At 44.2% G+C, this 27,614-nt stretch overlaps 3 protein-coding genes across 5 annotated transcripts; 1 reads left to right on the top strand and 2 right to left on the bottom strand.

Moving 5' to 3' along the window:
• Positions 1-29: 29 nt before the first annotated feature.
• ASB3 (ankyrin repeat and SOCS box containing 3) lies at positions 30-23,608 on the top strand. 3 transcript variants are annotated; one of them, XM_040611772.1, is made up of 10 exons: positions 30-314; positions 12,621-12,823; positions 13,186-13,344; positions 14,835-14,947; positions 15,513-15,564; positions 16,437-16,614; positions 17,983-18,180; positions 19,378-19,629; positions 21,793-21,926; positions 22,885-23,608. In XM_040611772.1, exons 2-10 carry the CDS (start codon positions 12,628-12,630, stop codon positions 23,151-23,153), a joined length of 1,551 nt encoding a protein of 516 aa, XP_040467706.1. In that variant the 5' UTR covers positions 30-314; positions 12,621-12,627; the 3' UTR covers positions 23,154-23,608. The 3 variants fall into 3 exon arrangements, with proteins under 3 accessions (XP_040467706.1, XP_040467705.1, XP_040467707.1); XM_040611771.1 differs by having other exon boundaries at positions 31-314; positions 15,513-15,648; XM_040611773.1 differs by lacking the exon at positions 30-314 and having other exon boundaries at positions 12,681-12,819; positions 15,513-15,648.
• Positions 3,613-12,444, bottom strand: CHAC2 (ChaC glutathione specific gamma-glutamylcyclotransferase 2). The gene is made up of 3 exons (XM_040611777.1): positions 12,282-12,444; positions 10,024-10,059; positions 3,613-6,543 (listed from the first exon to the last, which is right to left on the bottom strand). Exons 1-3 carry the CDS (start codon positions 12,414-12,416, stop codon positions 6,160-6,162), a joined length of 555 nt encoding a protein of 184 aa, XP_040467711.1. The 5' UTR covers positions 12,417-12,444; the 3' UTR covers positions 3,613-6,159.
• Positions 23,438-27,587, bottom strand: MALL (mal, T cell differentiation protein like). Its single transcript, XM_040611778.1, has 4 exons — positions 26,022-27,587; positions 24,745-24,912; positions 24,327-24,455; positions 23,438-23,971 (listed from the first exon to the last, which is right to left on the bottom strand). Exons 1-4 carry the CDS (start codon positions 26,121-26,123, stop codon positions 23,909-23,911), a joined length of 462 nt encoding a protein of 153 aa, XP_040467712.1. The 5' UTR covers positions 26,124-27,587; the 3' UTR covers positions 23,438-23,908.
• Between the last annotated feature and the right edge of the window lie 27 nt (positions 27,588-27,614).

The following is a 27,614-nucleotide window of genomic DNA, read 5'->3' as shown; positions in this document are numbered from 1 at the left end:
GCCATCAACATCCGGGGCGGCGGGAGGGGCGGCGGGGCTGCCTGGGACCCGCGCCCCGCCAGCCGCGGGCTCGCTGAGGGCGGCGGAGCGCTGCGAGGCCCTGAGGGGGAGCGGCGCGGGCGCGCTGCAGCCGGTCTGCAAGCGCGGGCTGGCGGGGCCGTCGGGCCTCTGTGGCGGCGGGTACCGGCGCTGAGGGCCCTGCCCCGGCGGGGCTGCCTCTGCCTCCGGTGTTTCGCAAGTTGTTCCCGACAGAGCAGCGCCAGCGCCGTGTCCGCGGCACAGGCCGGGTGCGGGGACGGCCCTTGCGCGTTACAGTGAGTCCAACGGGCGCGGGCCGAGCTGCGGGTAGGGGAGTGCGGCCTGAGGTACCGGGACAGCGCTGGCGTGTGGGCAGCGTTTATTGATTCTTAATTAACCCTAATGAACTCTCATTTCATTGGGCACTGGAACGTTTGGTGAGAGAAGTACCTACAGGCAAAGGGAGCAGATGACACCAGGAAAAATCCCAGTGGCAATGGAGAAAGGGGACAGGGACATCTGGGTGATGCGTGGCCGGGTCGGCGGTTTGGCGCAAGGAGCGTGTGTGGGGCCCTGCTCCATCGCGGCCGTGCTAATGGGGTGCTGTGTGCACCCGCTTTCGTGCTCACGGTCAGCAAAACCAGCTGGGTCTGAAACGTTAAAGTAAATGGTCTGGAATCCCTGGGGTGACTTTGCCCCGGTAGGAAGAACAGTTTCCAGAGAGGATAATACAGGTGAGATAGCTTAAAACTTGACTAAATGGCTGCATTGAATCTAGTCGATGCTTTTCAGCTTTGCTGCTGTAGCTTTCTTGTTTAAGGGTGTAGCAGTTGTTTTTTTTTTCCATGTTAAACTGGTGCCAAAGTAGATGTAGCTGGACAGGGAGAAGAATTCTGCCAGCTCAGGTATGTGCAGAACGAGAGGAAAGTGGCATATATGCAGAAAAGAGCCCCAAGTTGTAGAAAGATGCAGGCAAGATGTTTGAGACAAAGGAGGGCAGCAATTAAAGGGAAGCTACTTGAATAAAAAGCTGGAGGAGTGAGGAAATGAATGTTAAGAATACTGAGGGAGCGTAAAGCTGGAATAATCAGGGCTGTACTATGGTGGCTTATCAAAGTGAGTGCCCAGCTTTTGCAGAAGACTGTTAAAAGAAGCCTAACTACCTGAAATATCATTGCTTTGTAATCTTGTGACCATTAAATACTTGCGTAGTAGATGGTCAAGATACGGGCTGGGGGCTTGGTGTCCTGGTGTCTGTTTGCATCACCTTTGCCAGTCAGTGGCTTAGCCGAACAGAGTGAAAAAAGAGCTTTTTTTGTTACGCGGTCGGAGGTACAGCAATAGATCGGATCGGGGAGCTGTAGCAGCCAGTTTTTTCAACATCTTCAGCTCCTTAGTTTGAGTAAAGCCTATATCCACGTGCATACCAAAAAGAAGGAATGGGAAGGGCCCGCAAATCAGTTAAACATGATGAACTTCAGGAAATAATGATATACAATAGTGATATATTGCAGATGGGCAGTGCTGCAATCAATTTTGTAACTGTGTTGCTTTAGCAGTGTTCAAAATATTGATGTTGGGTTGGGGTTTTTTCTGCTTGTAAAGGGTAAGTTATCCATGGTATTTTGAGCAAACAGGTACATTTTTTTCCTTACACTTCTTTTTTTTTTTTAATTGCCTGAAATGTTCAGATTTGCAGAGCTTCTGTTGACTGCCTGTTTTTTGGTGTTTTTTTTTTTTTTTTTTTGTCAGGTGTTACCAGAGCTGCAATATGACACAATATTATTCTTGCATTTGTGGTGAAAATTGTTTTGCTAGATGTGTTAAAGTGATTTCAAGAATTAACGAACTTTGCATTCTTCTGTGCAACTAAACTCCACTTCAGTTATCTTTTCTGAAGGATTATCATCATATTTTGGTTTCTAGAAAGCAGCCTAGCGTAGAAAAAGTCTTTATGTACCCTTGTGAAAAAATTTGAAAGCATGAAAGTGGGAATAAAGATGTAGTGATACAAAAGTAAGGAAACCATTAGCAATCCTCTGTTTGTGTGGTGAAGGCATGACAGTTAGCTTGGGTTTGTTTTGAAAAGGTCTGTGACCCTCCAAACTTTAGTAATTAGTTTATGCACAAAGCTGTTAGAGATAACCAACGGATAAAAGCAAACGAAGGTTTATGTGTATAAAAAAAAAAGTAGTTCTCTCTGTGTGTCTATATACATAGATATAAGCACATATGCCTGAATGGTCCAGCAGTTTCCAAATCAGCATAGGTTAGGCCGGTCCCATCTGACCTTTGTTGTTTACTCATTTATGGGAAACGCAGAACACATAGAAGGAAAGACTGAAGAAGGACAGACAGGAATCATTGGGGATGCTGCAAAGAGTCTGGTAATTACAGAATGCTTTGATTTCCCCTGTCCGTATAGTTTTCCTGTGTTAAAAAATGCAAATCTATTTACAGAAGTTTCATGATAAGTCAGATGACACATTAATTTTGTCAGTGGCAGTCAAAATGGGTAATGAAGTGTGCTTATTATCGAAAGCTAGACAAAAAAACGAAGTGAAATGTTGCATTTTCAGGTTACAGATTTGTATATTGACAGAAGATGACTGCCTATTAAATGACTGTTGCTGTCATGGTTAATTGATCATACTAAGGAATAGCAGATATTACAAGAAGCTACTTTTAGTATCTGCATTTTTATTTTTATTAATGTTATAGCACAATCAAACTAAACTCTCTTATTGCAGCCTTTGTACAAACCGTACCTTTTTTTTTCCCCTTTAACCTAAATCATTATAGGACTTTTATTTGGAAGATTCCAAAATAATTTACAGATGTATCAGCTTATGTACTGCTCAGTAGTAATCCCTTTCACCATCATAGGGAGGGCATATCTTGACCAACTGCTGGGCAAGTTCCTCTTCCTGCAAGTGGCCTTACAAATGTTACTGTGCAGTCAGACCAGGGAGCACCTGGTACGCTGCATACGTATGGCTTCCTTCGTGCACAGGACGGAGGTCCACGCTGACTGCTTGGCGATTTGAGTCTGTGGATCCTAGAGGGTAAAATCTGACAACATGGATACAACTACTGTTTCCTCAAACACAGCTCAGAAACTAGTTTAGTTCAGAGGTAGCTTCATGTGTGTGGTTGTATAATGAAACCATAGCTAAAATCTATGTAATTTGCCACAAATTTTAGTTCTGACCAGTAGGGGGGGAAATTTAAGCATATATGGCATAGCATATAAAAAGTGTATGCTAATCTATTTTTTTTTTTCTGTAATCTGAGAAATTACAGAATTACAGGGGTTTGTTCTGGTGACTGAGGCAGTAGGCAGAGTTGTGGCTGAAATCCCAAACAGCAAGAACAAATGTATATTACCACAGCTTGAATTAATTCCTAATGCTGACACAGTTTAATACTGCATAATAGTAGCTAGCTCTTGCATATTGTTTTTCATCATTAGATCTAACAGCATTTTATAGCAAGATGCAATTAAGACACATGTTGATGGCCATCCTAATATGGCTTTATAACACTTTAAATAAACATAATATTTCTGAAAATTTCCTTCTCCAACACCATTAGTAAATATGACTCATTTTTATTGTACTGAAGTTGTATGCACAAACTAGAATGTTTCATTACAGATATTATTGCAAGTTTTATGAATCTGGAAAGTAAATGAACCAACAATGTCCTGAATATAATTAAAGAGAGAATGTAGAACCATACATAATCACAATGCCTCAACAAAGTGTTTAAATAATTAAAAGTTTTAAAGAGGGAGTTATCACTGATCATTACTGAGTCTAAGCATTTTTGGATCATTAGTGAGTCTAAGCATCCCCTGCCCTGTTTTAAAGAACAAGGATAAGTCTTTGAGGAAGGAGTTTTAAAAAATAAATAGAGTGGACATGCCACAGTGCATGTGTCAACTTTACCACAGCTTGCTTAAACCTGAAGTAAGCACAAGAAAGGAGGTGCTGTTGTCGGTTGGGGTTTTTTTGGATAGTACTATTTTCAATGCTTAACATTACTTGACATAAATCACACACAACACTTTTAATAACAATGAAGTATCCAGTAAAGATAGTCAAGTAAGTCAAGTCAAAGTAAAATGTATGCGTGATGGAGCATGTTCAACAATGTTGATTTGAGTGCTGGTTGCTGCTGTTCATCTTTGGTGCGTGAAGTCACTCAGCTCCAGTCTTGGGTGTCTTGATGACTGTCATTGCGGACAGACACCTGGAAGTTCTGATCACATTCTTCTCCTGCTGTACAGCTGCATTAGTGGGGCTTGCTTTTCTGCACAGTACAACTGAGCAGAATCTTAAACCAGCACAGTACAGTGAAGAATCAAGGATATTCCATCAGTTTGCAAGTAACTCGTGTGTACTGATGGAAAAACAAGGCCTCAGTATGTATGATTGTTTTGCTAATACGATCAGAGGATTTGCTTCTGCAGTTTAGAGTACTCCAAGTGATACCTCGTGGTGTACTCTTAAAATAGTGGCATTCAACTCTCCATAGTAAACAGTAGCTTCTAAAAACTAATACACTTCTGTTTTTTTCTCAATGCTTGAGAGATGCCAGAAGCACACTAAAATTATAATACGGTATGTAAAAACCATAGCTATCTTGGTTAAATACCTTAGTGCTCTAGTTATCTCAAATTTAAGTTTGAATTTTAATACCCCGTTTTCTACTCATCTAGCTGCCTGTCAACATTCATTTATGTTCTTCTTGGCTTTCATAGGTGGCCAAGTAAAATAATAGCAGCTTGTTATTTAGATAACCCTGATATTTTCAAGAAATTACAAATATAAAAAAAGAAAATGTAAAGAAGAGAAAGGGACAACCTGTATAGTAGAAACACAGTTTTTTGCAATTACTGATGCAAAATACCGGCTTCCAAGCTATTACTAAACACGCATACGTTCTGTGTGAGAAAACGTGATGTTACATGATGTTTGAAATAGGACTTTTCCTATATTAACATACAAAAATACACTTTGTTAACAGTTAACAGAAATAACTTGCATTTTTGAGAGGCAAGACAAGTCCTCGTTGGGACGGAAACTGCATTTGCTTATGTTTTGCATAAAGTAAGCCTACCAGCCTAAACTGGTGGCTTTCCATCTCTCTTTGTCTGGATGTCCATAGAGCAAACATCAAGTTACTGAAAAGGGGGTTCCTTTCTTAATTACCTTTTGTCTGTGAATCCCTGAAACAGTGGTTGAAAATTACTGGCTTAAAACCTATCCTTAGAGGCTGAATTTTTTCACCAAGAGGTGGGGTTACAACAGCACGTAAAGGCAAATAACTACGATGAGAGTTTTGAATGTTCTTGCTGCATTGGGACTTCAAGTCGTACTCTTGGTTAATTTTAACATTTTTGGGCTTATTCTTTAGATTAATCTTAGGAAAAAAAAAAAAAGTAATTAGTCACTGATACTTTATGGCTTGTTTGCGTCCAAGTACCCTGTGCTTTGGTTTTCAGGGGCTTGACATAACGACCCAAGGGAAAGAATTATTTCCTTGATAATGAAATGGTTTATCCTTTGTGTTTAAGGACAAACTAATATATAAAGAGTAAGATGAGTAACTCGGTGGAATAACAATTTCAGTGAAGTTGAACATTGATGATATAAATGGTCTACTATTGCAATTTACAACAACTACTTAACATTTATCTCTTCAGCTGCACTGAGCTCCATGCCTGTGGTCTTGAATCGGAAAAAACGATCACTTAAATCAATGGGAGTTGTGTCTGAATGCAGATTTTGATCTTAAAAACATTCTAATGATTCATATTAAACCTGAAATAATAAAATTAAATAAATCTTCACAAAAAGAGAAGCTTAAGTGGTTCTCTTGAGATTTCATAAAGATGTAGTCTTTGAATAAAAACCAATATACCAAATTCAAATCTAAAACGCTTCTCCTGGTATCCCTTCGATAGACTCCTGAAATAATTTTTGTAACTGTTTTAATAATCATTATTTTGAAGGCAATATTAAAATAAATAAGATGGCATAGTACAAAGAAACATGCCTCCAAGTGATATACTCATTGTGCAATGAAATCATTCCTCTGAAGATGAAGCTAGATCATTAAAAGTAAGAAGTTATTTTACTGACAATTTAGTTTTTGATGCTTTTCCAAGAGTTCCTTTACTAGTGTCTCTAAGGAGAAGAGATGCTCATCTACCTCTTCTGGTACAAGATTTCTGATAGAATTAGCAAGTTCAAACAGGTATTCTGTGTTTCTTCCGCTAGGGCCAACCGCATTAAAAATCTGTTCAGCAATTTCTTCCAGAGGTGCTGGACCAAGGTAGTTAGGGTTGTCACGAGTTCCAATGTATAACAATATATCAAACGGTTTTACCGACAGATCTTTTGGATAGAAAATGGCAGTTGTAGTTCTGTAGCCTCCTTTCTCTCGGAAGTCCAGGTGTGCCTTTACTTCACATTCTTGTCCAGCTGGGAGTCTGTAAGCAACACCCCATACAGACCCCTGTGGAAAGACAGAAGAAAAGAAAATCCAAGCAGTGTTTAAAAGGATACTAGGAAATTAATGTATTTCTGTTGTGTTTAGGTAAAATCGTCTTAAATTAATTTTTTTCCATTTTCAGTCTTTTTATTTGTATTTCTCGCACTGTTTGTAGAAAGAGTCCCAGGCTAAAAGGGCTGCTTTATTTAGGTAATTTTCTGTCAAAATGGTAATGATCGATGCAAACTGATCATCCACTTTCTTGCTAATGCTGAGGCCTTTCTTATAAAACAATTTATTGCTACAATTCAAGTTGAAGCAGTAAATAGCTTTGGCATGGCCTACTAAAGAGCTGGCAGAAAGGATACAAAGGGTCTTCCTGACCTCACAAAATTTGTCTGAGAGCTAAAATTTAAATAGTGCCAAATTCAAAGTAATCTTGATTGGGTCCTCTCTCTGTTTAGTTGCAGCTTCATTTCTAAGGACCCAAGAGTCCGCTGCATCTGTTAGACTTGCTTGGAGGGACGAGTGCGGTAATGTTACTGACTGAAACCGAATCAGAGAAGAAAAAGTTGAGACACTAACCTTTGTTTTGCACCATTAAGTGTGGTATATGCAGGACCTCAGCAAACAGTTAGGATAAATTTCATTTCCATCTCTGAGAATCAGAGTATTTCTTCACCCTCTTCACAGATAACATCTCTGTGTTATCTCTGTGATAACACAGAGAAAGTATTTTACTGTGGTGTGTATTAGTTATACTCTCCTATCAAGTTTTATGTGAAGAAATCAGTGAGATCTGTGTAGGGATAGGTTTGCATGGGTTTTTAGTTTTGTTTTGAAGTGGCATAGAAAAATGGTGATGGTCTCTTATCTATTGAAGACTACCAAATGTTTCTTAGGAGTGCTGTTTTACAATAAATGGTAGTCTGTTTCATCTGCTGGCAACTTGAAATGTGGATTCTTCCTGCAGTTGGTATGTGTATCAGTGCAACAATGGTGATGACAAAGCAATTAAGGTTGGGCTTTGTTTTGTTTTGTTGTGGTCTTTTTTTTTTTTTTTTTTTTTAAACCCCTAAAACTGGATCCTAGTATTTAGTCATGATATCAGACAGTGCTAGAGTGGTGATGTTAATTCATGAGCATTGAATTTTGCAGTCAGGCCGTATGCTGGGCAAAGGCATTTTATGGGAGAAAAAAAAATAATAATCAGGAGTCATTTTCTTGCCTACTTTTGTAGGTGGTTACAGCATTTGATGTGCTGTGGCCAAAAACAGTGCTAACGAATACAAGAATGGGTTCCTTGCTTTCCCTGGACCATCTGGGATGCGGGTTCACTCCAGCTGTCTGCAGGAAATGTGTTTGTTCTTAAAACGACCTCTTCTGTGCCTGTTACTCTCTTGAGTTAAACCTGCCATTCAGACCTACTTCGGTGTTGATAGGAAAATAAATATGGGTGTGGTGGAGACATGGATCTAAAGCAGACAAGTACTGCTAGTTCATTTATTTAGTTTTCAGTATAGGGAATTCTTACTTCAGATGATGGAAAATTATAATCCGGAAACCTGACAAGGAGTGTGATGCTCTTTTTTTTTTTCTTTTTTTTTTTTTGTGTGGTTTCCTCTTAACTGGCAAATAAATTCAGATAGAGCAAGTAAAAATAAGTCTGTAAACTGGGTGTTTCCAAGCCTCTGTGTATCGCTAGTGAAAAAGGACAGACAGGCTAGCACAGAGCTGGCAGCTGGCATTGCCAGTAAAGTACCCCTGCGGTTGTCACCATAGCATTCAGGGTGTATGCGCAGGGGAAAAATTGCTGTAGTCTGCTAAGATGCCTTAAAAACAAGGTTACCTTCTTAAACTGCAGAATGAGTAACTGAAATTAAAGCGCATTACTTGTCCTGTCATTCGATGTTTGTGTGTAAAGGGTGATTATCTGGCCACACGACAAGATTCTGGAGAAAAGGGGGGAAAAAAACCCAACCAAACAAAACTGGTTTGCTAAGTTGAAAAAGGTTTCTGTGGTGACAAATAAGTTTGCTTAACAATACAAACTGAGTGACAACAAACATAACCATTCTTTGTCGATATGGGCCTCTGTGTAACATAGCGGTACGCAGCAATACAGTAATGTGAAAAAAAACCCTTACTAGAAAGGTGCAGAAAATCACAGTGAGAGACAGCACGTTGCATTTTGCTGGTTTTGCTAACTGCAAAAACCAGCAGAAGTTCTCGAGTGCTGCTAAACTTACCTCTCTGTGGCTGCCATTCCAGGGAAATAGACTGGTAAGACGGCAATATCATAACCGCATAGAAAGGCAACTAACTAACCGTGACCAAAACACCCATCCTCCATGTCTTATGGCCCAGTGTCATGTGGTCTTGCTCTCCCTCTGCTTCCATGCCATCCTTTCTTCCCTCCCGCTCTTCTGGAGGCACTGGTACCTGCAGGGATTCCCTCTCCTGGAGAGGGGTGAAGCTGGACAGACATGACCATTGCAGCCGTCCCCAGCAAGGCACCAGAATAGGGCATACGGCGGCAGGGGGCACGGCATGAGCAGGGAGCGGGAAAGCAGCTGCATCCAAGGGGCATCCTGCACTAGCCACCCCTGGGCTTCCCCAGCCCAGCTTGCTGCTTCTGTCCCAGCTGGTGAGCAGGCCAGCTGAGAGATTTCTGCTGGGCAAGAGCCCTAAAAAAAATTGCAGGTAGTTGGAAGATAGCTTCTTTACTATCGAACAGAATTGGAATGGGTAACACGTAAGTCTAAGTACTTTTATAAGCAGAAGAATCTTGGTTTTCCTCCAGCTCGCATGACTGTGTAAGCCTTGTTCGTTCTGCCCACCCTCCCCAGCCCAGGCGCTCCCCTTGCACACGCTTCCATTGCGCTGTCGGTGTGAGACTTGGAGGAAAGGTGAAAACGTAAGCGAGAACAGGCGGCTCAGGCCAACGACCATCTTCTCTAAACAGGAGCTAATTTCACAGTATTACACAGAAACCAAAAGCACAGTTGTGGCATTTAATTCCTTAAGTGTTTTATCTGTGTAGTAAAAACAGAAGCAAAGTTATCTCCTTTTTTTTTTTTAATCACTGCAATGTAATCTTGATTTGTTTCAGGCTTTATTGTGGGAGGGCAAGATTTCAGTTCTGACATAACGTGTGGGGTCTGCTACTGGCATATCATTGGCACTATATGTATGCTGAAAGTAAAATTCTGCATCCTTTAACTTAGCCAAAGTGACTATTCTTAAAAACACTTTAAAATATACCTTTAGTAATAACAGACCCAAACTACTGTAGCTTCTTAGTTTAGATTGGTTGATTTATATGAAACAATCAAGAGTCACTGGTGTAACACTTGAGAAATTTTGAGAGAACTTTTCACTGTGGTAAAGATAACTCAAATATTTGCTTGTAGAGAAGCAAAAATTAACAACAGACTTACTATACAGTCTGGGAATGCAACAGGACATTCTGTATGCTACAGAGACAGAACAGGAGTACTATACCTCAGGGTCTTCAACCAGAGTCACAACTCTTCCAGGCTAAAATTAAAATAATAAAAAAATAAAAAATCATAGTTCAGTCAGAGGCTTTTACCCTAAATCATGAGCAAATCTAAAACCAAACAAGAAAAAAAATAATTAAAAGTAATGAAAGAGTCAGAGAACTAATCCAGGACAGTCTCAGTAAGGTCTATTTCTTTGAGATCTAGTATAAATATTTCCTGATAATAGCTTTTTATCTGTATTAGATAAACTGTGATAAACAAAATGTTAAATTCTGAGTGAAAGGTGTCTGCAACACAGAAGCTAAATTACAGGCAGTCATTAACAGGGAGGTTTTGAATGGACAGCACATACAAAGCAAGGCCAAACGCAATTCTATTCCTGTTTAAAATTGTGCCGATAATTCATTAATGTAAAACTATCCTCAAGGAGCACACCTTTCTCTGTCATGTTGCTTCTCCACAGTACTAAGAGATTTTTTTTCATCTCCAGAGTGCACAATGAGGTGAACCTTCTCACTTGTATGTAAAAAGGTTGTACGCAGGCGTGGAGAATAACGTAACATAGACACCTAGCTTGCATGGGAACAGAAATTTCCTGATGCTTATAGAAACATAATCTTTGAAAAGGGATGACCAGTACGGAGGAGTGAGCGTTCCCACTGCGACAGGCAATAGTGAGCGTTCCCACTGCGACAGGCAATGGTGGTTGCTGCCCGGCCGCAGAGCTAACCGAGCCAGGCGCGGGGCATGCCGCATCGCTGGCCGCCGGGAGCCAGGCAGGTTTGGGGACGGGAACTGTGTGTGTGACAGCGTGTGTGTGTGCGCGACAGCATGTAAATGTGCGACAGCATGTAAGCCATGTGACAAAGCAAGGCTTTCAACTCCATCTTAAAAGCAACAAAAGCAACGTGGCGAAGCCTTCTGGGGCTCGAGTTCAGAACTGGGACAGCTGCATTTGCACAGCGCTGCTCCAGCCTGAAAAACACACATGCCGAGCCAGAGTCTGCCTGCACATAATTTATTTCTTTGCAGTAAGCTTTTTTTTTTTTTTTAAATACTAGATGCCCAGCTTGTGTTAGTACCTGAAGCATGGTGGTTTGCCTTGCAGAAAAGTAAATGCAAGGGGGTGGGGGTGGGTGTATTATCTTCACGTACTGTGCAAGTTGTTTTATTGCGTTGTTTATTATTTTGTTATGTGTTTGATGTTCTAACTAGTGCTGTATAGAATAAGATGAAAATTTCCTCCATGCTACATGTAGCATGCTGTGGTTTATTTTTAAAAAGGATCCTTATGCCTTTTCTGAAGGGGTTCTTTTAAAGCTGTACTCCAGTTTTAGAGTGCAGGTTAGAGAAGTGCTTCAGGGATCATCAAGAAAACGTACTTTTGTGATACAAAACCAGCATCCAAAGTAGGTAAACTGTTACAAGAGCTGTTCGCAGCTATCATTTTCTGTACATTTATGATCGCTTTGCATTTCTGATGACCGCACTGTGAGCAGCAGCTGCAGCTGTAAATAAGAGTCCTGCCACGCCAAAGTCACATATGTAACTTGCTGGTGCTCCCGTAACCTCCCGTTTGTTTACCATTTGCGGAGCTGTTTGGGATTCTGCGGGGGCAGCAGCCCTCTGTGGGCAGGGTGCTGGTACAGGCTGTGAGGCACAGCAGGGCTCTGTTATTCTCATTCCCCTGGCTTACCAATACATGTGTCTGCATGAAACTGGGAACGCTCAGCTCGGGAATTTTAGTTTCTTGGAGGCTTTTTTTGTTTTGCTTGATTTTTTTTTTTTTTTTTTTTTTTTCAGATAGGAAGTATTTCCTCCTCTACGAGTTTTCGTTTGAAAGTAAAGAGAAAAAAAAAAAAAAACAAAAAATGCTGCAAACCAGCGAAGTGGTCGCTCAGATCAACACTTCTAAACTGGCCTTTCCCTCCCAAGCCCAGCCCCGCACCGGGGGCTCTCCCCGTACTCGGGGTCGTGTCCCTAAGGCCGGGCTCCGTTAGGCTGAGCCGTTAGGACGGGCTGCTGCTTGGTTTTGTTACCGCTCCTCTCCCGTTACGTTTGCTGGGGTTTCTTTAACCAACAGCGGAGAAGAAAATGCCCCCGGGGACTTTAGGAAGCGCTTCTCGCCTCAGAGAAATAAGGGAGAAGGGGGAGGACGGACGGGACGCGGAAGCGGGGGCCGGGCAGCGGCCGGTGCTGCACACGGACCCGAGCGGGGGGGGGGGGCCGGGCCCGACGCCGGTGCCGCCGCCTCACCTTGCCCGGCACGCCGCGGTGGTCCGTGCTGCCCTGCCAGAAGCGGCGGCTGTAGCCCGGGACGCGCCCCACCAGCCGCTCGGCGAAGGGGAAATCCACCTTCCAGAGGAGCGAGCCGTAGCCGAACACCCACATGGCCGCCGCGCCGCGGGCCTGCGCGCTGCCAACGGGGGCGGGCCGGGGGGAGGAGCCACTGCGGGGGGGGAGGAGCCACTGCGGGGGGGGAGGAGCCACTGCGGGGGGGGAGGAGCCACTGCGGGGGGGGAGGAGCCACTGCGGGGCGGGCCCGGCGCTGCCCCCGGCCGGCTGGGTGCTGAGCCGCTCTGCCTTCCCCCGCAGCACCGCCATGGACTTCACGGAAGCTTACTCGGACCGGTGCTCAGCCGCGGGGCTGGCGGCACGGCGGGGCGACGCGGCAGCGCTGCGGGAGCTGGTGGCGCAGGGGTACAGCATCGACGTGCCCGACAACAGGGGCTGGGTGCCCCTCCATGAGGCTGCGGCTCACGACTCGGCGGGATGCCTGAGGCTGCTGCTGCAGGCAGGTGAGGGGGACGGGCTGTGAGGTGCGCGCTTTGCTCCCCATCACCCTGATGGACGCGACAGAAATGCGGTACATTTGTCACGGTCCTGTTGCGTGTCTCAGTGTGGTCCCACAGACACTAGCGTGCTGGATCCAACAGGAACATGCTGCTTGCCTGACATGCTCTGGCCAAGACAGGTGCCTGCACAGGGCCAGCAGCAACTGCACTGCTGCTGCACAGAGCTGATAATGGTGCATCTGTGGGTGCCCTCTAGGCCACACGACCCAAATTACTGCATTATTTTAAGACAACTGCGTTTTGTAATTCATTGCTAAACAGACTTTTTCTCCCCTCACACCCCTGTCCATTTTTCTCATTTGTAGCACCATCCGATGACTACATAAACTCAAAGACTTTTGAAGGGATGTGTGCACTGCACCTTTCGGCACGCTACGGGTCTTTGGAAAGTGTTCGTGTTCTTCTGGAAGCTGGGGCAGACCCCAATGAAGTCACCACCGAAGCAACCACCCCATTATTCCTAGGTGATGCAAGCTGTCAGAACAACCCATCAGTGGGGAGAAGCTTATTCACTGAGCTTAAACCCACCAGAGTTCATTCACTGCCTGCCATGTTTTGTATTTTGTAGCCTAAATACTACACTGTAGACTCAGAGATGGAATGGGTCTAGAAATTATCTTGTATTTATGGCTACATCTGCTTCAGACTGTGTTTTAAAACAAAATTGCAAAGCCAAATCAGTTTTCCACATCACCTTTTCTTTCTAGCACCGACAAGGTCTAGGAGGTATAGGATTGCAGCTAGATGAGGGTGTTTCAAGTCTTTTTTTAGATCTCATTATTATTACTCCCCACTTCTTATGTGTAAAGACTTTTTTGCATTCCCTAATTTGGCAATTAAAATCCATTATTTTAGGGAGGGGGGGTTCTATGATTTATGTTTGGCATAATTAAGTGCTTAAAACTTCCGCTCTAGTGAATCCTCTGAGACTGAATTATCTAATGAAATACGCTTATTGCTTTACTGACCTCTGTACCCAGGCAAACATCGTGGCTGCCACGTTACCTTTCTTTACGAGTCTATTCACATGTTACTTTTAAGCATCCAAATAGCTGATTCGCTATAAACAATTGGTAACAGGTAGTGCTTGCGGGGGAGCCGTTACAAGTACGCTGCGTAATGGTAACACGGGGTACAAGTGCTTACATAGATCAGACAGGGCCAGGGAGCGCTCCTGCGGTTGCGTAGCCAAGAGATTTTTAAAAAGGAAAATGTTTCTGGTCAGGTGAGTGCGGCCTGTGCAGCGGGGTTATGGCACAGCGCTGTGTTGGACACGGCGTACTGCAAGCTGGGGCGCTCCTTTGTCGAGCTCGGGCGCTAATACTCTGCGTTCAGTCAGCAGCAACTGTTCACAGGTCACTTATCACCAAACCCGGCTTTTAGGGTTACGCAGGAAATGTGCCTTGGTAGAACTGCTGCTGGCAAAAAATTGAGGATCAGTCGGGATGCTAAAAGAGGCTTTGTCAATGAATTGCATTAGCAGAAATTAAATGTACACATTATAAATTAATTTTATGTAAGTGTTTAAAGCAGTTTTAAAATTTTGGGGTTTTTTAAAGTAAGAAAGATAGCCGCTGGGCTTCTCAAGCTTGGGAGGCCATTGCAACTGTCGTGCAGTTTGGTGCCTGCTGCAGAGTTGTTTCCATGTTCTACGGGAAAAGAGGGAGGAGAGAAACTTGCTTTTGTTATCTGTGTTAGCCCAACATAGGTGGAATTTTAACAAGTCTGTCTAAAAACTTGGTGGATAAATTTCCATTCTCCAGTACTGTTTTGGGGGTGTAAATGTAAAAGGCAAGTAATCTTATATAAGGCAAGTTTAAAAGAATTATGATTGTTGTGTCAGAAAGTCAGCAGTGTGAGACCATCTGAGTTTTCAGTGAGTCCTTTAAACCCATTTAATTAGATTTTTTTTTCTTCTTCTTTTTTTTTTTTTTTTTTACTGTTCTGTTCAAAGCTGTTGAAAATGGGCATGCAGACATTGTAAACTTGCTGCTCCAACATGGAGCAAATGTTAAAGGACCTCATTGTTGGTCTGGATGGAATTCATTGCACCAAGCTTCTTTTCAGGTAACCTGCAAGTGTATCACAAAATTTCCATGTAACGGGTGTATTCTAAGTGATAATATATCTATTTCTTTGCCTTTTTATTGGTAATTTTTCCTAACCTACCCTATCAGTCATAAAGTTGTCTAAGCGCTGAAGGGCATGCACTGCACTGGAGAACGTATGTGAAACTACATGAGATGTCGATGTTGTGAAGCAATAATTATTTAAGTATTATAAGCATTGCTTGTGCTCCCAAGCTCATGTGTTGTATTTGGGAAGTGAATCTCTTACAAGATTTTTTTGAGAAAAAGTTCTGTATAGTATGTCATCATCAGTGAGATGTATGACGTATTTCCAGAATAGGAATACGTTAGCTTAATGGTTCTAATAAACTGGTTTAATTTCCATTTGTATGTATCATGTAAATGAACAAATGTGAAAAATCAGTTGGCTGCCATAGATCATTCGGTACATCTTTTATTGAGTAAATTGCATTTTTTCTTATTTCTGTTAGGAATGGGTGGGGAAAAAGATTATGTCAATTCCCTGCTGCTTTATTGGTTAAGAATAAAAATATTTCTTTCAGGGATGCACTGAGATAATGAAAATACTCCTGGAAAAAGGGGCAAGCAAGGAATGTAAGGATGACTTTGGAATTACACCTTTGTTTGTTGCTGCTCAGTATGGAAAGCTGGAGAGTTTAAGGCTGCTTGTATCCCACGGTAATAATGATCATTCATTTAGCTTTGTTGTTCTTAAACTTGCATCAACCCATCACTAGATGAAATCATAGTTCCACTCATGCACTTTGTAACTTCAAATTTCAGTATTTTTTGATGTAATTATAGTTGCAGATGGTTATGCAAAACCATCTTAATTGCCTAAAACTTATTTTCTTAATGTAATGGAGTTTTCAGCAAGTGACAGTAGGAAATAATAAATCAAAACGGCAGAAAAGATTAACGATCATCAGAGTCTTCTAGAAGCCCTCAGTAGTACAGTGTTAGCGGTCTGATTTTGAGGACTTTGTTCTTTTAAACAGGCTGTCGTTTAGGCTACGTGAAGATGCCTCTCTCTGGTCATAAAGGGACAGCAACAGTTCCATTCACATCGTTGACAAGTCTTATATGTCAAAGTGCATGTGTTCTTACAACCAAAATTAATTGCCATAACTATTAAGCCCAAGGGAGACGTGACCTGACCAGATAAATAGTACTGATCTACCAAATGGGGACAATCTGAAAAAAATAATTGCAATCAAAAGATTGCCTGGTGCATTGCCTTTCCTCCAGCGCATTTTTCTGGTGGTGTGCTGATCTTTGACAGAGGTAATGTTAAAGCACTGACTGTTTAAAAAACTTAGCAACAAGCTACTTAACGTTTCCTTATTGCTGTGGAAAACTTGTTGTGTTGTGAAGTCACCCCATGAAAACCAATTACTGATTAACGCTAATTTGCTGTTTATTTTGTGTCCTGTAGTGGCGATGTAAAGTATTGGCTTTTTTATCAGGTGCAGACGTAAACTCTCAAGCCAAGGACAAAGCCACCCCCCTGCTGATCGCCGCGCAGGAGGGCCACGTCGCCTGTGTGGAACTGCTCTTATCAAAGGGGGCAGATCCCAACCTCTACTGCAACGAGGATAACTGGCAGTTGCCTATTCACGCCGCGGCGGAAATGGGCCATAAGAAGTAGGTGATTAAAAAGACGTTCAGACAGAAGATTCTGGTCAAAGAAGTAGTTCAGCTCTAAAAGGAAGAAAAATGAGTTCTCAAGCTGTTCCGTAGTTTAGAATGCCTAATTATTTTCGTATTTTAAACGTCTGTAAGTAGTCCCAGTAAAGCGACCGACTGCTTTTAATTGAGCATGTAGCCTGGGTCTGAGCCACGTCCTAATGAGTTTAGAGGGTGTTCCATGGTGCCGAACCAGATATCGATTCACTTGATAGCCATTGTACATTTTACAATGCAAATAACAATAACATATGCTCTACACATGACTTGAACAGCTGCTAATTAGAATTATATTCCTAACCATGAGGTAGAAGAAGTAGTCACATGCAAATAATGAATTAGCTGAACTAGCCAGAAAACCAAAGCCACGGAACAGTTCCTTTAATTCTTCTAGAAATACGTCTGTGGCTTTGCCCAATCCCAGTGATCCAAGTCCCTTTGACAGCAGAAGGCCAAGAGTGGAAGGAAGTTCCCAGAGTAGCAGGTCTTTTCAGAGGAGCATCTCTCGGGAAGCCCATGATTTGCATGTGTGACAGCACTTAAATACATTAATGATGATACTAACTGCAAAATGATTAGACGTTTGATCTCAACCCCTAGCAAAAGGAGATCATCAGCTGAGCTGTCATGAAAAGTTTGTGCAACAAATTGATGCCTCTGCTCAAAGTGGCAAGGAGGGCAGGCTGCAGCAGGTACTGAGGGAGCTGGTTCTTGTTCATTTTCTCAGAAATGGAAGGTGGGTTAGCCAAGCTGTCAGTACTAGAAATGTCTGTAAATCAAATGCTGCCTTTATAGCTTTTGCAGCGATACATAACCGGTGACCTCTGAGCAGGACCAGTAAGTTCCAGTAGCAAAGGAAGTGGTGTTTGTCACTAATCCTTGTTAGCTGGAAAGGATGTGGACTGGAGTGTGAGCTATGAAATAGGACAATTTTTCTCTTTCAGCATCTTGTTGAGTGCCATTGAACAGAAGTAAATATTCTTTTTATTTGCAACCCACATTTTCAGTTTGTTTTCAGGCTTCGTGGAAGTCTAGATTTAATGTGTGCTCTATTGCTATAAAAATGTTTGTTGGATGATAGGAAATAACCTGTCCCTGGTTTGGATTAAAATATTTATTTGCCAGCCTAAACCCATGCCAAAGCACAACGTTCATGATGGATCTATGTATGAAATGATAAAAATTGTTCTTTTACATGAACTCTGTAGTGAAAAACAGGTAGGATTTTCCTCTTAAGTTATAATGACCATATAAAAAATGGCCATACATTTAAAATTAATCATTGCATCAGATCACAAAATAAATAGTGTTTTTAAATCTTTGCAGGATATTGGAGTTGCTAATACCAATTACTGATCGCATTTGTGACAAAGGCAAAGGCAAAGTGAGCCCTGTGTACTCAGCAGTGTATGGTGGTAATAAAGAGTGCCTGGAAATGTTACTTAAGGAAGGCTATAGTCCTGATGCTCAGGAGTGCCTTAACTTCGACTGCAGATCGCCCATGTGTATGGTCTTCCAAAAAGAGTAGGTACACCTCGTCTATTTTGAAACTATTCATAATTCTGTTGGCCTTTATTTAACTTTTCTCAAATGTGCAGTTTTCCTGCCTTCCTTCCTCAATTCTCGAGCTGACAGAGTTAAACAGTAAGCATCCGAAGGGTTGTGTGGGGCTTGGATTGCATGCACCAGCCGAAGAACCTTGCGGAAATCCCCAAGGGGAAGCTCCCACTCTTTGAAGAAGAGTCTTGTAGAACATAATTGCAGTTTTCCTGCTTCCAGAAGGGCTTATCAACACGTTTGTGATGCTAATTGGATCACAAGGACTCTGAAGTAGCCAGATCCTTTTCAGTAAGGATAAGTTATTGGGAAAAAATAGTGTATTCCTGTATTTCTGTATGCCAGTCTTGTGCATAAGATGAGCAGAATTAATCAGCTCCGCACTGTAGCGGTAAGGAGGGCTGGGGAACTGAATGATGGGTTCTTTTACATCATGAGCCATTTCTTTTTACACCTGGTGAGTGATGCCTACCCCTGGTGTTCAACAGGAGATAAAACAATGCTTACTTCATAATGCAAAGGCTATAATTTGGGAGAAAAAGTAGTAAGGTATAAAAGCCTGACTCGTTAAGTGTGTGTGTATATGTATGTGGTGTGTCACCGGGATGCTGTGTGCAGCGAGTTTGCAGAGCTTCCCGCAAATACAGCTGGATGTAAATTAAACCCTCAGCAAGTCTGAACATCGGGCTGATCCCTGACTTCTGGGGTGCAGTCATTTGGTGTTTTCACTATGTGTCTGTTGCAACTGGCGTATCTTCAAGGTGAAACCTAATCAAGCGGGCACGGGGCTTGCTGCTGGTGGCAGGCAGTGGGGGGTCGGCAGGGTGCGGTACCCCTGTGTTACAGGTGCTGCTCAGTGATGACTTTGGGCAGTTTGTGGTCAGAAAGCCTGCTTTGAAGGGTCAGAAGCCTGGCAAAACCTCAGGTTTTTCAGAACAAAAGGAACAAATGTGTTAAATGTGGGGACTGGAGTCTCCTGAAGTAGTTCTGCATTTTAAACTGGCGCTTTCCAGAAAGAGCTGCGGTCAGAACGGCACGCTGCGTTTTCCTTTAGTTTGGGGGGATTTTTGGTAGAAGAAGTTTGGTTTCTTGGAGGCAAGTAGTGAAATTAGCTTTCTGGGGAAAAACTAACAGGATGTCCTGTTGCTTGTGTGCTGTTCATAGGTTCTTTTATTTCATTGATATTTTCCTGAAATACGGGATCACCTTACTTGGGATTAATCTGGGATATTGCCTGTTCCATGAAAAGTTTACTTTGTTTCAACGGTTCTTGAAGCTGGGCTGTTCACTGCCTTCTGGGGACCAGTTACTGGAGTTCATAAGTTACACAATTAAAGCACACGAGGAGTACAAGGAATGGCTGCCTTATCTGCTCTTGGCTGGTTTTAATCCGGTGAATTTAATGCGCAGATTCTGGTAAGCAGATAATGTTATCTTGTTTACTTAAATATTGTATGCTAATCTGCAAAGCTGTTGCTAATGTTATTTAATGAGCATTGTCAGACGATAGTACTTGATAACTGGTTGCCGTGATGGTGGGGTTACCGAATAAATCACAGGTAATGGCTGGATTCAGTTAAACTGTTTATTTTAGGAAGAAAGCTAGAATGGAAATTGCATTATCACTACCCTGGAGAAAGGCATCATTTTGCAATTTTATACCTTAACATCTCTTATTAGCCCCCAAATTTAGTTGCAAATTGTGTATGTATCATACTGTAACGGTAAGAAGAATTAAAAATAGCAAGGAAGAGGTCAGGAAGGACGGGAAACATGTAAAGTGAAGCTGGGCCGAGGCTAGGAGGAGAGGAAACGGATGCAGTTAGAGATTGTGTTAAACAAAGTGATGTGGCAAAACTTCCAGTCTGATTTTGTTGTTTTAACTTTTTTTAAGTTCTTCCACGTACAAATAGCTGCTTGATGATGTTTTATATTTAATTAGGCACTACAGAATTAAACTTATATTTAAAATTATGAAGTCTCTGTACTTTCTTCTGTGTTTTTCTTGTCCATGAAGATGACACTTAGACTTCACTACCACCATGTGCCTAATGTCATATGTGTAAACTCGTTACATGCTTTACATAACTCTATGAAAGAAAGAGGATTTTAAGGTTTACTTAAATATTGATTTATATTTCAGATACTGTTAGGATATCATGGTTAAGTTATCATCAGTCATTTTAACTGCATTCGTTTATGACTCAGTAAGATTCTGTTAATCATTAGCATCCATGGTTTTCTGAAGTGATTGGAGCATATACGAAGCATGGTATATCTGTGCTTCTGTAGATCACATTTATTCGTAGAAGACCAACAGGCTGGCTGCGAAAGTAAACATGCTCCAAGGTTCCAGTTAGTGCCTGAACAAATCTCACTGTCCATGTGTCTCATATATGGTGCTTTTTGGCATTCTTGTTACCTAAACCACAGACACTTCTATACCAATTACTTCCTTTGCTTAAGTGTCCACTTTTTAAAAGAACACTTACCACATCATAATCTACAAAGTTAACGTTTTTTTAAATTTAACTTCAGTATTAACTGTTAACTTCTGTCCTGGCAGGTAACAGAATAGTAGACAACAAATGACATATGCGCATATGGTTCATTAACTGTCTCAGACTCGTTGTGCAAAACAACTGTATAATCAGTCATAAAGTGGTCACTCTAGAGCTCTGACAATTTTAATTACCAGTGGGAAAAGTAAAACCATCATTCTCTTACAGAAAGCTAGGCAATTGCACCTCTCTCCTGTATGCTTTTTGGTGAATGTCTGTAAGTTCAATCAAATGCGAAGAATGAAATAGTAAAGACTAGAAGGGACATAAAATACTTTTGACATTAATCTCTTGTAAAAAGTAGTGTATTAAAAATATTTAGTCTGGTATTTTTGTTGTCTTTAGAGCATTTACATTTCCATTCAGATGAAAATTCAGGATTGTACACGTCTAGCCAACATTCTGTGAAATCGCCTGGCTCCTCCTCATGTGTAACACTAGAACAGTCATTGTACCTGCTGTTAATTAAACCTCTTTATACGCTCTGTTCAATTAAGCTGCTGTTAAAAGGTTCTTCGCACGTGCTGAAGATTTTAAAAGTAAATCATACTGATTTCTGAATACATATACATGCAAGCGCTGGTAGAAGGAGAGTTTGAAACACTTGTAAACTTTGTGGTTTGGTTTGGTTTAATAGCTAAGTATCTGAATATATGTGCATTTTTCCCCCAAATGTGGTAGTAAAGCTCTGGTGCCTTGACCCCTTATTAAAATTTAAGTGGAATAAGAAATTAGCGCAGAGGAGAATGCTGCCTATTTCTGAGGTATTTAAGTTTCAGAGCAGATACTTTCCTCTTACAGTCTAACTTACTCCTAAAAAGAAACAGAGGAAGATAAAATTACATTAGTATAGAGGCCTGTGCTGTCAGAATTACTTTCACTTTCTCTTTAATGGTTTTCTGTCTCTGGACTTAGGATGTAGGTTGTTGAGGATTTATTAGACAATAGTAAAGCTTTTCCATTATTATATTTATGCTCTTGTGTAAAATGATATTTTATGGGAGTTTTTGTCACGCAGGATTTTCTCTGTGAGTGAGAGCACCCTTAATTTCATCCTGGAGTTCACAAACTGGAAGAGACTCCCTCCAGCTGTAGAGCAAGACCTGACAGACTACAAAGAGAAGTTCACTTGGACTCCCAAGAGCCATTTCGGTAAGCAATACCGTTAGGGAAAAAAAGTCCCTGCATCTAACACCTCTGGGCTCCAAGTGGGAAACTGCTCTCTGGGCTCATGCCCGGTGCAGAGAAGGTTCCGAGTTGATACACATTGCTTGTCCATACTGGGGAGCAAAACCAGCCATTACCCTAAACGAGCAAAACACGTTTGAATGAATTTTACTCACTGCATTGTTCAGTTCAGCGTGGGTGTGTTTCGGGTAGGTCTTCTCGGTTTAGGCTCCCGATTTTCTCTACCTCCCTCCCTTCACATGGTGTCACTCCTCTCTTGGGCTGCAGTTGCACCATTTTTTCCCCTGAACTATGCTATCCCAGGGGGCTGCCACCATCACTGAGCCAGCAGCAGGTCCGGCTGGAGCCAGCCAGCACTGGCTCCATCAGCCTTGGGGGAAGCTTCTGGCACCTTCTGGCTCCATCAGACATGGGCAAAGCTTCTGGTACCTCCTCACAGAAGCCACCTGCTACCAAGACCTTGTGTATCTTTTCACACAGTGGTTGTCCTAAGTCAAGCGATTTAGCAGCACGTTAGGACTCAGTTGGCATGTAATTTGGTACTTGCCCTAAAAGTGTTTTCCCATGTGTTACTTTGTTGCTGGCTTTACTTCTAGACTTAAGTTTTCAGTGCTTGTAAGGTGGCATCAGCCCCTCTCCCCCCAGGTTAGGGAGCTGTTCTAGGCTGGTTAGGTGAAACTTTCTGATTAAGGATAAAATGATTCTTTGACACAGTTTCTGGAAGATCAAGGTAGCTTTTCTAGCTACTGTAGGGAAATTCCAAAAATGCTGATTCTAGCAGGCAACAGCCCTTTACTGTCGAGAACTCTGCCTTGTTACCTGCCAGAGACGGGGATTCGGATGGGATCCAGCTAAACCACAGGCAACTGATGTAATCCCATGGTGTCCTGTTCAGTGTTTGACTTGTTTTTTAATTTTTCAGCCTTCATTCCTTCCCTGTCTCATCTTTGTCGTCTTGAGATCCGGGCCATTTTAACGAGCAAACGCCTACGATCAGACCGGTTTATTCGGGAATTGCCACTGCCAGCTTGTCTCCAGGACTACCTTCTCTACTTGGACGTACTGCGAGTCAGCGCTATCCCAGAGGCCGAGGATTACCTGGGGCAGAGAGAGGAGGGAGCTCCTTCTACCAGTCACTCCGCTGCTGAAGATGCAGAGAGGAGGGACACATCTGTCACCAGCACTAGGTGATGGCGCTGCCAGTGACTGAACACTGTGGCTGCACATTTTGTAATGGCAATTAGCAGACACGGGGGAAGAACTGCTGTGAATAACTGTAGTAATAAGTCTTTTCACACTGTAGTTTTATACTTTATCTAGAAGTTTGTTAGAAGTTCTATGCCTTACTTGTTTAAAAAGCCTGTTGTAGCTTTTTAAGTCTGTGACTGTTTTCTGTTTTTTGAAAGTAAATTTTTAACTCTTACAGAGTAAAATTAGCTTGTTCAATGAACATGGCTTATGTAGCGGTCAAAATCTGTTTGGTCAGACACTGTTAGTAGATGCTTTATTCTAAGTACTGCATATATGAAATAAAATTATCTGAAAGTCAGGGAACAGTAGTATATATTATGCACTTCTGCATTGGGAAGTGATCTAGCTGAACCACAGAGAAGAAAATAATAAAAGAAAGGAAACTGTTTACTGAAGGAACCGATTTTTTTTTTTTTTCTCCCCTTTCCTTGGTATCTATATGTGGTGGAACATCAGTGGGAGGCCGGCTCGGAGCCTGACCCAGTCCCTCCCCTCGCATAGCCCACGGGCAAGCCACAAACTGTCCCCACAAGCGCACCAACACAGCACCGCCGCACAAAAATCCCTCCTGCCACGGAGATGGTCCCCACAGGGTGGGTGGCAGGGCCAGGGCAGGGACACCTTGGGGGAAGACAGCTCCATCCCCTGCGCTGGGAAGCCCTCGTCCTGCAGAGGCGAGGCCAGCGCTGCCAGGCTCACTGGTAGTAGATGCTGAAGGCGTGGAGGATGTACAGGAAGGTTGTGACGAAGGCGAAGAACTGCATGAGAGGAAGAAGAGCAAAAGTTGGGGACAGCTGGGAAAGTCTAACCCCAGCTCCTCTCAGTGCTCTCGCCCTGGGGAAGCCTCCCAGCCTAGAGCTCTCTCCAGCCTCAAAGAAGAGGCAAAGCCCCCCCCTTCGCAGAAGGCAGCCACGTGAGGCTGGCCATGAGCTGCTGGACCCCAGGAAGCTCATGCTGGCTGCATGACACAGCAGGAACAAGGAGCTAAAGCTCTGGCCCGTGTGACACTGCTGGGCTTGGGATGGCTCTGCTGCAGCTTCAGTATTTGCTCCTGCATCTCCCCGAGGGAAACTGTGGGTGCTCCAGCCTGCCCGATGTTTCCTGGACACTCACCGATGCGGCACTGTTGAGCTGGTAGTGAAGCGGCGAGTCGGGGCCGAGCTCAGAGCGGATGGTCGCGTTGGCTTGCAGGACAGCAGCGCTCATGTACAGAATGGCCGTGGCACCGTGGTACAAACTGTCCTGAAAAAGAAGGCAGCGGCGTGGATGAAAGCTGCCCCGGACTGCCCTCCGATTCACCCCGAGGATGAGGTCTGTCCTCGGCCCCTGCAAGTGCTCAAACGGGCCAGACCCTCCCCGTGCAGCAGCAGTGGTGTAGCACTGCTCCCCCCAGCACTTCCAATCAAGGCGAAAGGAAAGGGCCGGTTTGCGGAAGGGCCAGCGGCTGGCTGGCTACCTCGTTGCCAGGCACAGTGGTCATGCACCCACGCTGCTGCTGCCAGCGTGCGCCCAAGTCCCAGCCCCTCCTTACCAGCACTTTCCAGTTCTCGCTGTTTCTGTGAAAGCCGAAGAGGTAGCTCAAGAGGAGCAGCAGGGAGATGAGGCAGGAGCTGATGGACACGTACATCACCCATCCCTGCAGCAGTGGGAAGGAGACGGAGGTAGCAGCAACAAGGATCCACACCCAGGTCCCGCAGAGCTGCCAGGGACAAACACAGGCACCTCCACTGAGCTGAGCATGCGGAAAGCCCCTTCTCCTCCCCGTGTCCCTCCTCGCCTCCCCCCTGGGACGGCCCCCAGCAACCCCTGCGTCCTCAGGCAGCACCAACCAGCCTCCCGGAGCATCCCAGCAGCACTGCAAGATGGCACGAGTTTCCCTGAATGCTGTTGGGAAATACTTCAAAACTTCTTTTTTACAAAAGGGAAAGATTTGCTGCTGTGTTCAACATAAGGAAACATCTCACCCACAGGGCTTTGGTGCAGAAGCCAGAAAACGGGCGTTTATCTGGGAAAGGTGAAGGGCTGCGTCAGCCCAGCCCTGCCCGCTCATTAATCTCCTGGGCTTGAAATTGCAGCGTGCCTGACTCCACGCACAGCCTGGGCTGAGTCGCTCACTCTTGATCCACCTAAAATATTTACAGTGCACAAATAGCGCACGGAGTTATCTGGGTGAGCTGAAGCTGCCCTATGCTGTTGGAGCTCCGATGGATGAAGCTCCCCCCAGTCTGCAGCAGGGAGCTGAGCCCACCGGCACAGGCAGCTCACGGCAAAGCCACGACACACGACTGCGCCCGTGGAGCGTGGGTGGCATGGGTCGCCAGCGCTGTTTAACGTGCCAAAGTACAGCAGCAATTATCTCAGCCAGGCCCACCGGGTGCCCTCTGGACCCGTGAGCAGTTGAAAGAATGAGTGTCACACGTTACAAGACACCCAATTGCCCAGGAGCCCTTGGAAAGCCTTAATACAGAGAAGGAAATCCGCCTGACTTTCAAGCAATTTCTACGCAGTAACTAGAGCTGCTTCTGCCCTGGAGGCGCCTGCAGCTCTTCAGCCTCTCTCAGCCCACCCAGCCAGCACCCCTCGCACAAGCTGTGGGATGGAGCTGGAGCGGATCTCCTCCTCAAGCTGTTCCCAAAAAACACATCACGAAGACACCCTTGTGCATTCAGAATAAGCTAGAAGAGAAGATGCTACTTCCCATTAACACCATCTTTGGGATCATGTCGGGGGCTACTCCCAGGTTTTCAGCCCCATGATTTGCTGGAGCCATTAGTGGGGGCGTACCGCGGCGAAGCTCGGCATACTCACTATCTCCGGGAGGATGAAGGCGTAGGGGACTGTTTTGAAGACGGCAGGTCCGGAGGGCAAGGCGGGCTGTGTGGAGGCCGCAGGGGGACACGCCGAGGCCATCTCTTCTCAGCTGATGCCACGACCACTCCGGCTCGGCTACTTGCATTTGCCTGGACCGCACCGCTCCCGTGCGGGGTTTTAACCGACACACCCGCAGGGACGTAATCACAGAAACCAGCCCAGGCTGGCACCACGCCGCTTCCGCCAGCTGAAGGAGCCCTCGGCAGCCTTCCCGTTATTGCGGCTAGCTTCACGCGCCCTGCTGCCAGCGCCGGGATGGGGGAGCAGCGAGACCCCGGCCCCACCACCAGCGCACAGTCAAAGCTCTTTAATGGGAGGGGGGAAAGAAAAAAACATCCTACACCATGGCAGGGCAAAAACGTTTCCTGCTATCAATTTTTTTCTTTCCCCTGGCATGCTTTCAAGCCTGAAATATTTTTGCTTCCACTGTTGTTGCCTCCTCCCCTTTCTCTTCAGGTTTCTGCCCATGGTCACGTCAGACTCCCCCACACCCACTGGGCACATCCAGCCTTTGAAAACTTGCAGCCAAACATATTTTACAGACAACTCAACACACTAGTAAAAGAGGGGAGGGTCTGCCCACGTACTCCTGAGCGCCCAGAAGGGTCTGAAGGACAGCTACTGGGACAGATTCGATCCCTACCCCCTGGCAGCTGCGCTTTGGATTCGACAAACACACACTGCTTCCTCCAGCGGACTTGGCCTCACCCCCTAACTCGTGGGTAACTGGTGGGATGAAAGGCTGGAAGTGGCATCTCTGCCTCACAGCCTAGAGAGGACAGCACGGCTCCACCAACCCGGGCAACATGCTACGGCAGGAGGAGCACAGTACGATACCGTGTCTGTCAGGAGAGCCAAGTGATGCCCTAGGAATTCAGCTTCTATGCCAAGTTCTTGCGCAATACAGAGCAAAGATCAAATCCATGACGTTTCTTATTGTCCGAGCCCTTCCTAGGCTGGGTGGAAGCATATTCTGGCGTTTCTGGAGGCTCTAGTTTACAAATGCTGTCAGTGGGAGCTGGCTTTGGGCTCCGTGCAGCATGCTCCGGTCTTTGAAAGGTCTTGTTTTAAAACATTTCACACAAGACAAAACTAGTGCCTGGCTCGGCCTTGAGTCCATGTGACTCAGCACAGAGGGAGCTACCATACGGCACAGCCATGCCCAGGGGAAAGGCAGCATGCCCTGAATCCGCACCAGCTTTTGTTTGTATTAGGTGGGTCAAACACATTCCTATGAATAACCCAACCTTTTCCTGAGTGGGAAAGAAAAACAGTAAAACAGTCTAAATACAGAGCATCCTGCTGTCCGCTGACTGGGCAAGAGATCGGTATTTTTTTTCTCCTAGCCCGGCTCAGCAGCATTCTTAAAGATCACTGCTGTTTTCTTGGCCTGCTACTAGTCTACTGGGGTACTGTGACAAAGACTCTTTTGTTCACCCTAATTAAAACAAAACTGGGAATTAATTGGAAGCTGCAAGAGAGGAGAAAAGTGCTACCACAGCATTTGCTCAGCTTAGGCAAAATACAACA

The sequence above is a fragment of the Falco naumanni genome, chromosome 12 (genome assembly GCF_017639655.2).
Source record: "Falco naumanni isolate bFalNau1 chromosome 12, bFalNau1.pat, whole genome shotgun sequence".
NCBI classification, from domain to species: domain Eukaryota; kingdom Metazoa; phylum Chordata; class Aves; order Falconiformes; family Falconidae; genus Falco; species Falco naumanni.
The sequence above is the reverse complement of the archived record's forward strand: the minus strand, read 5'-3'. Positions and strand labels throughout refer to the sequence as shown.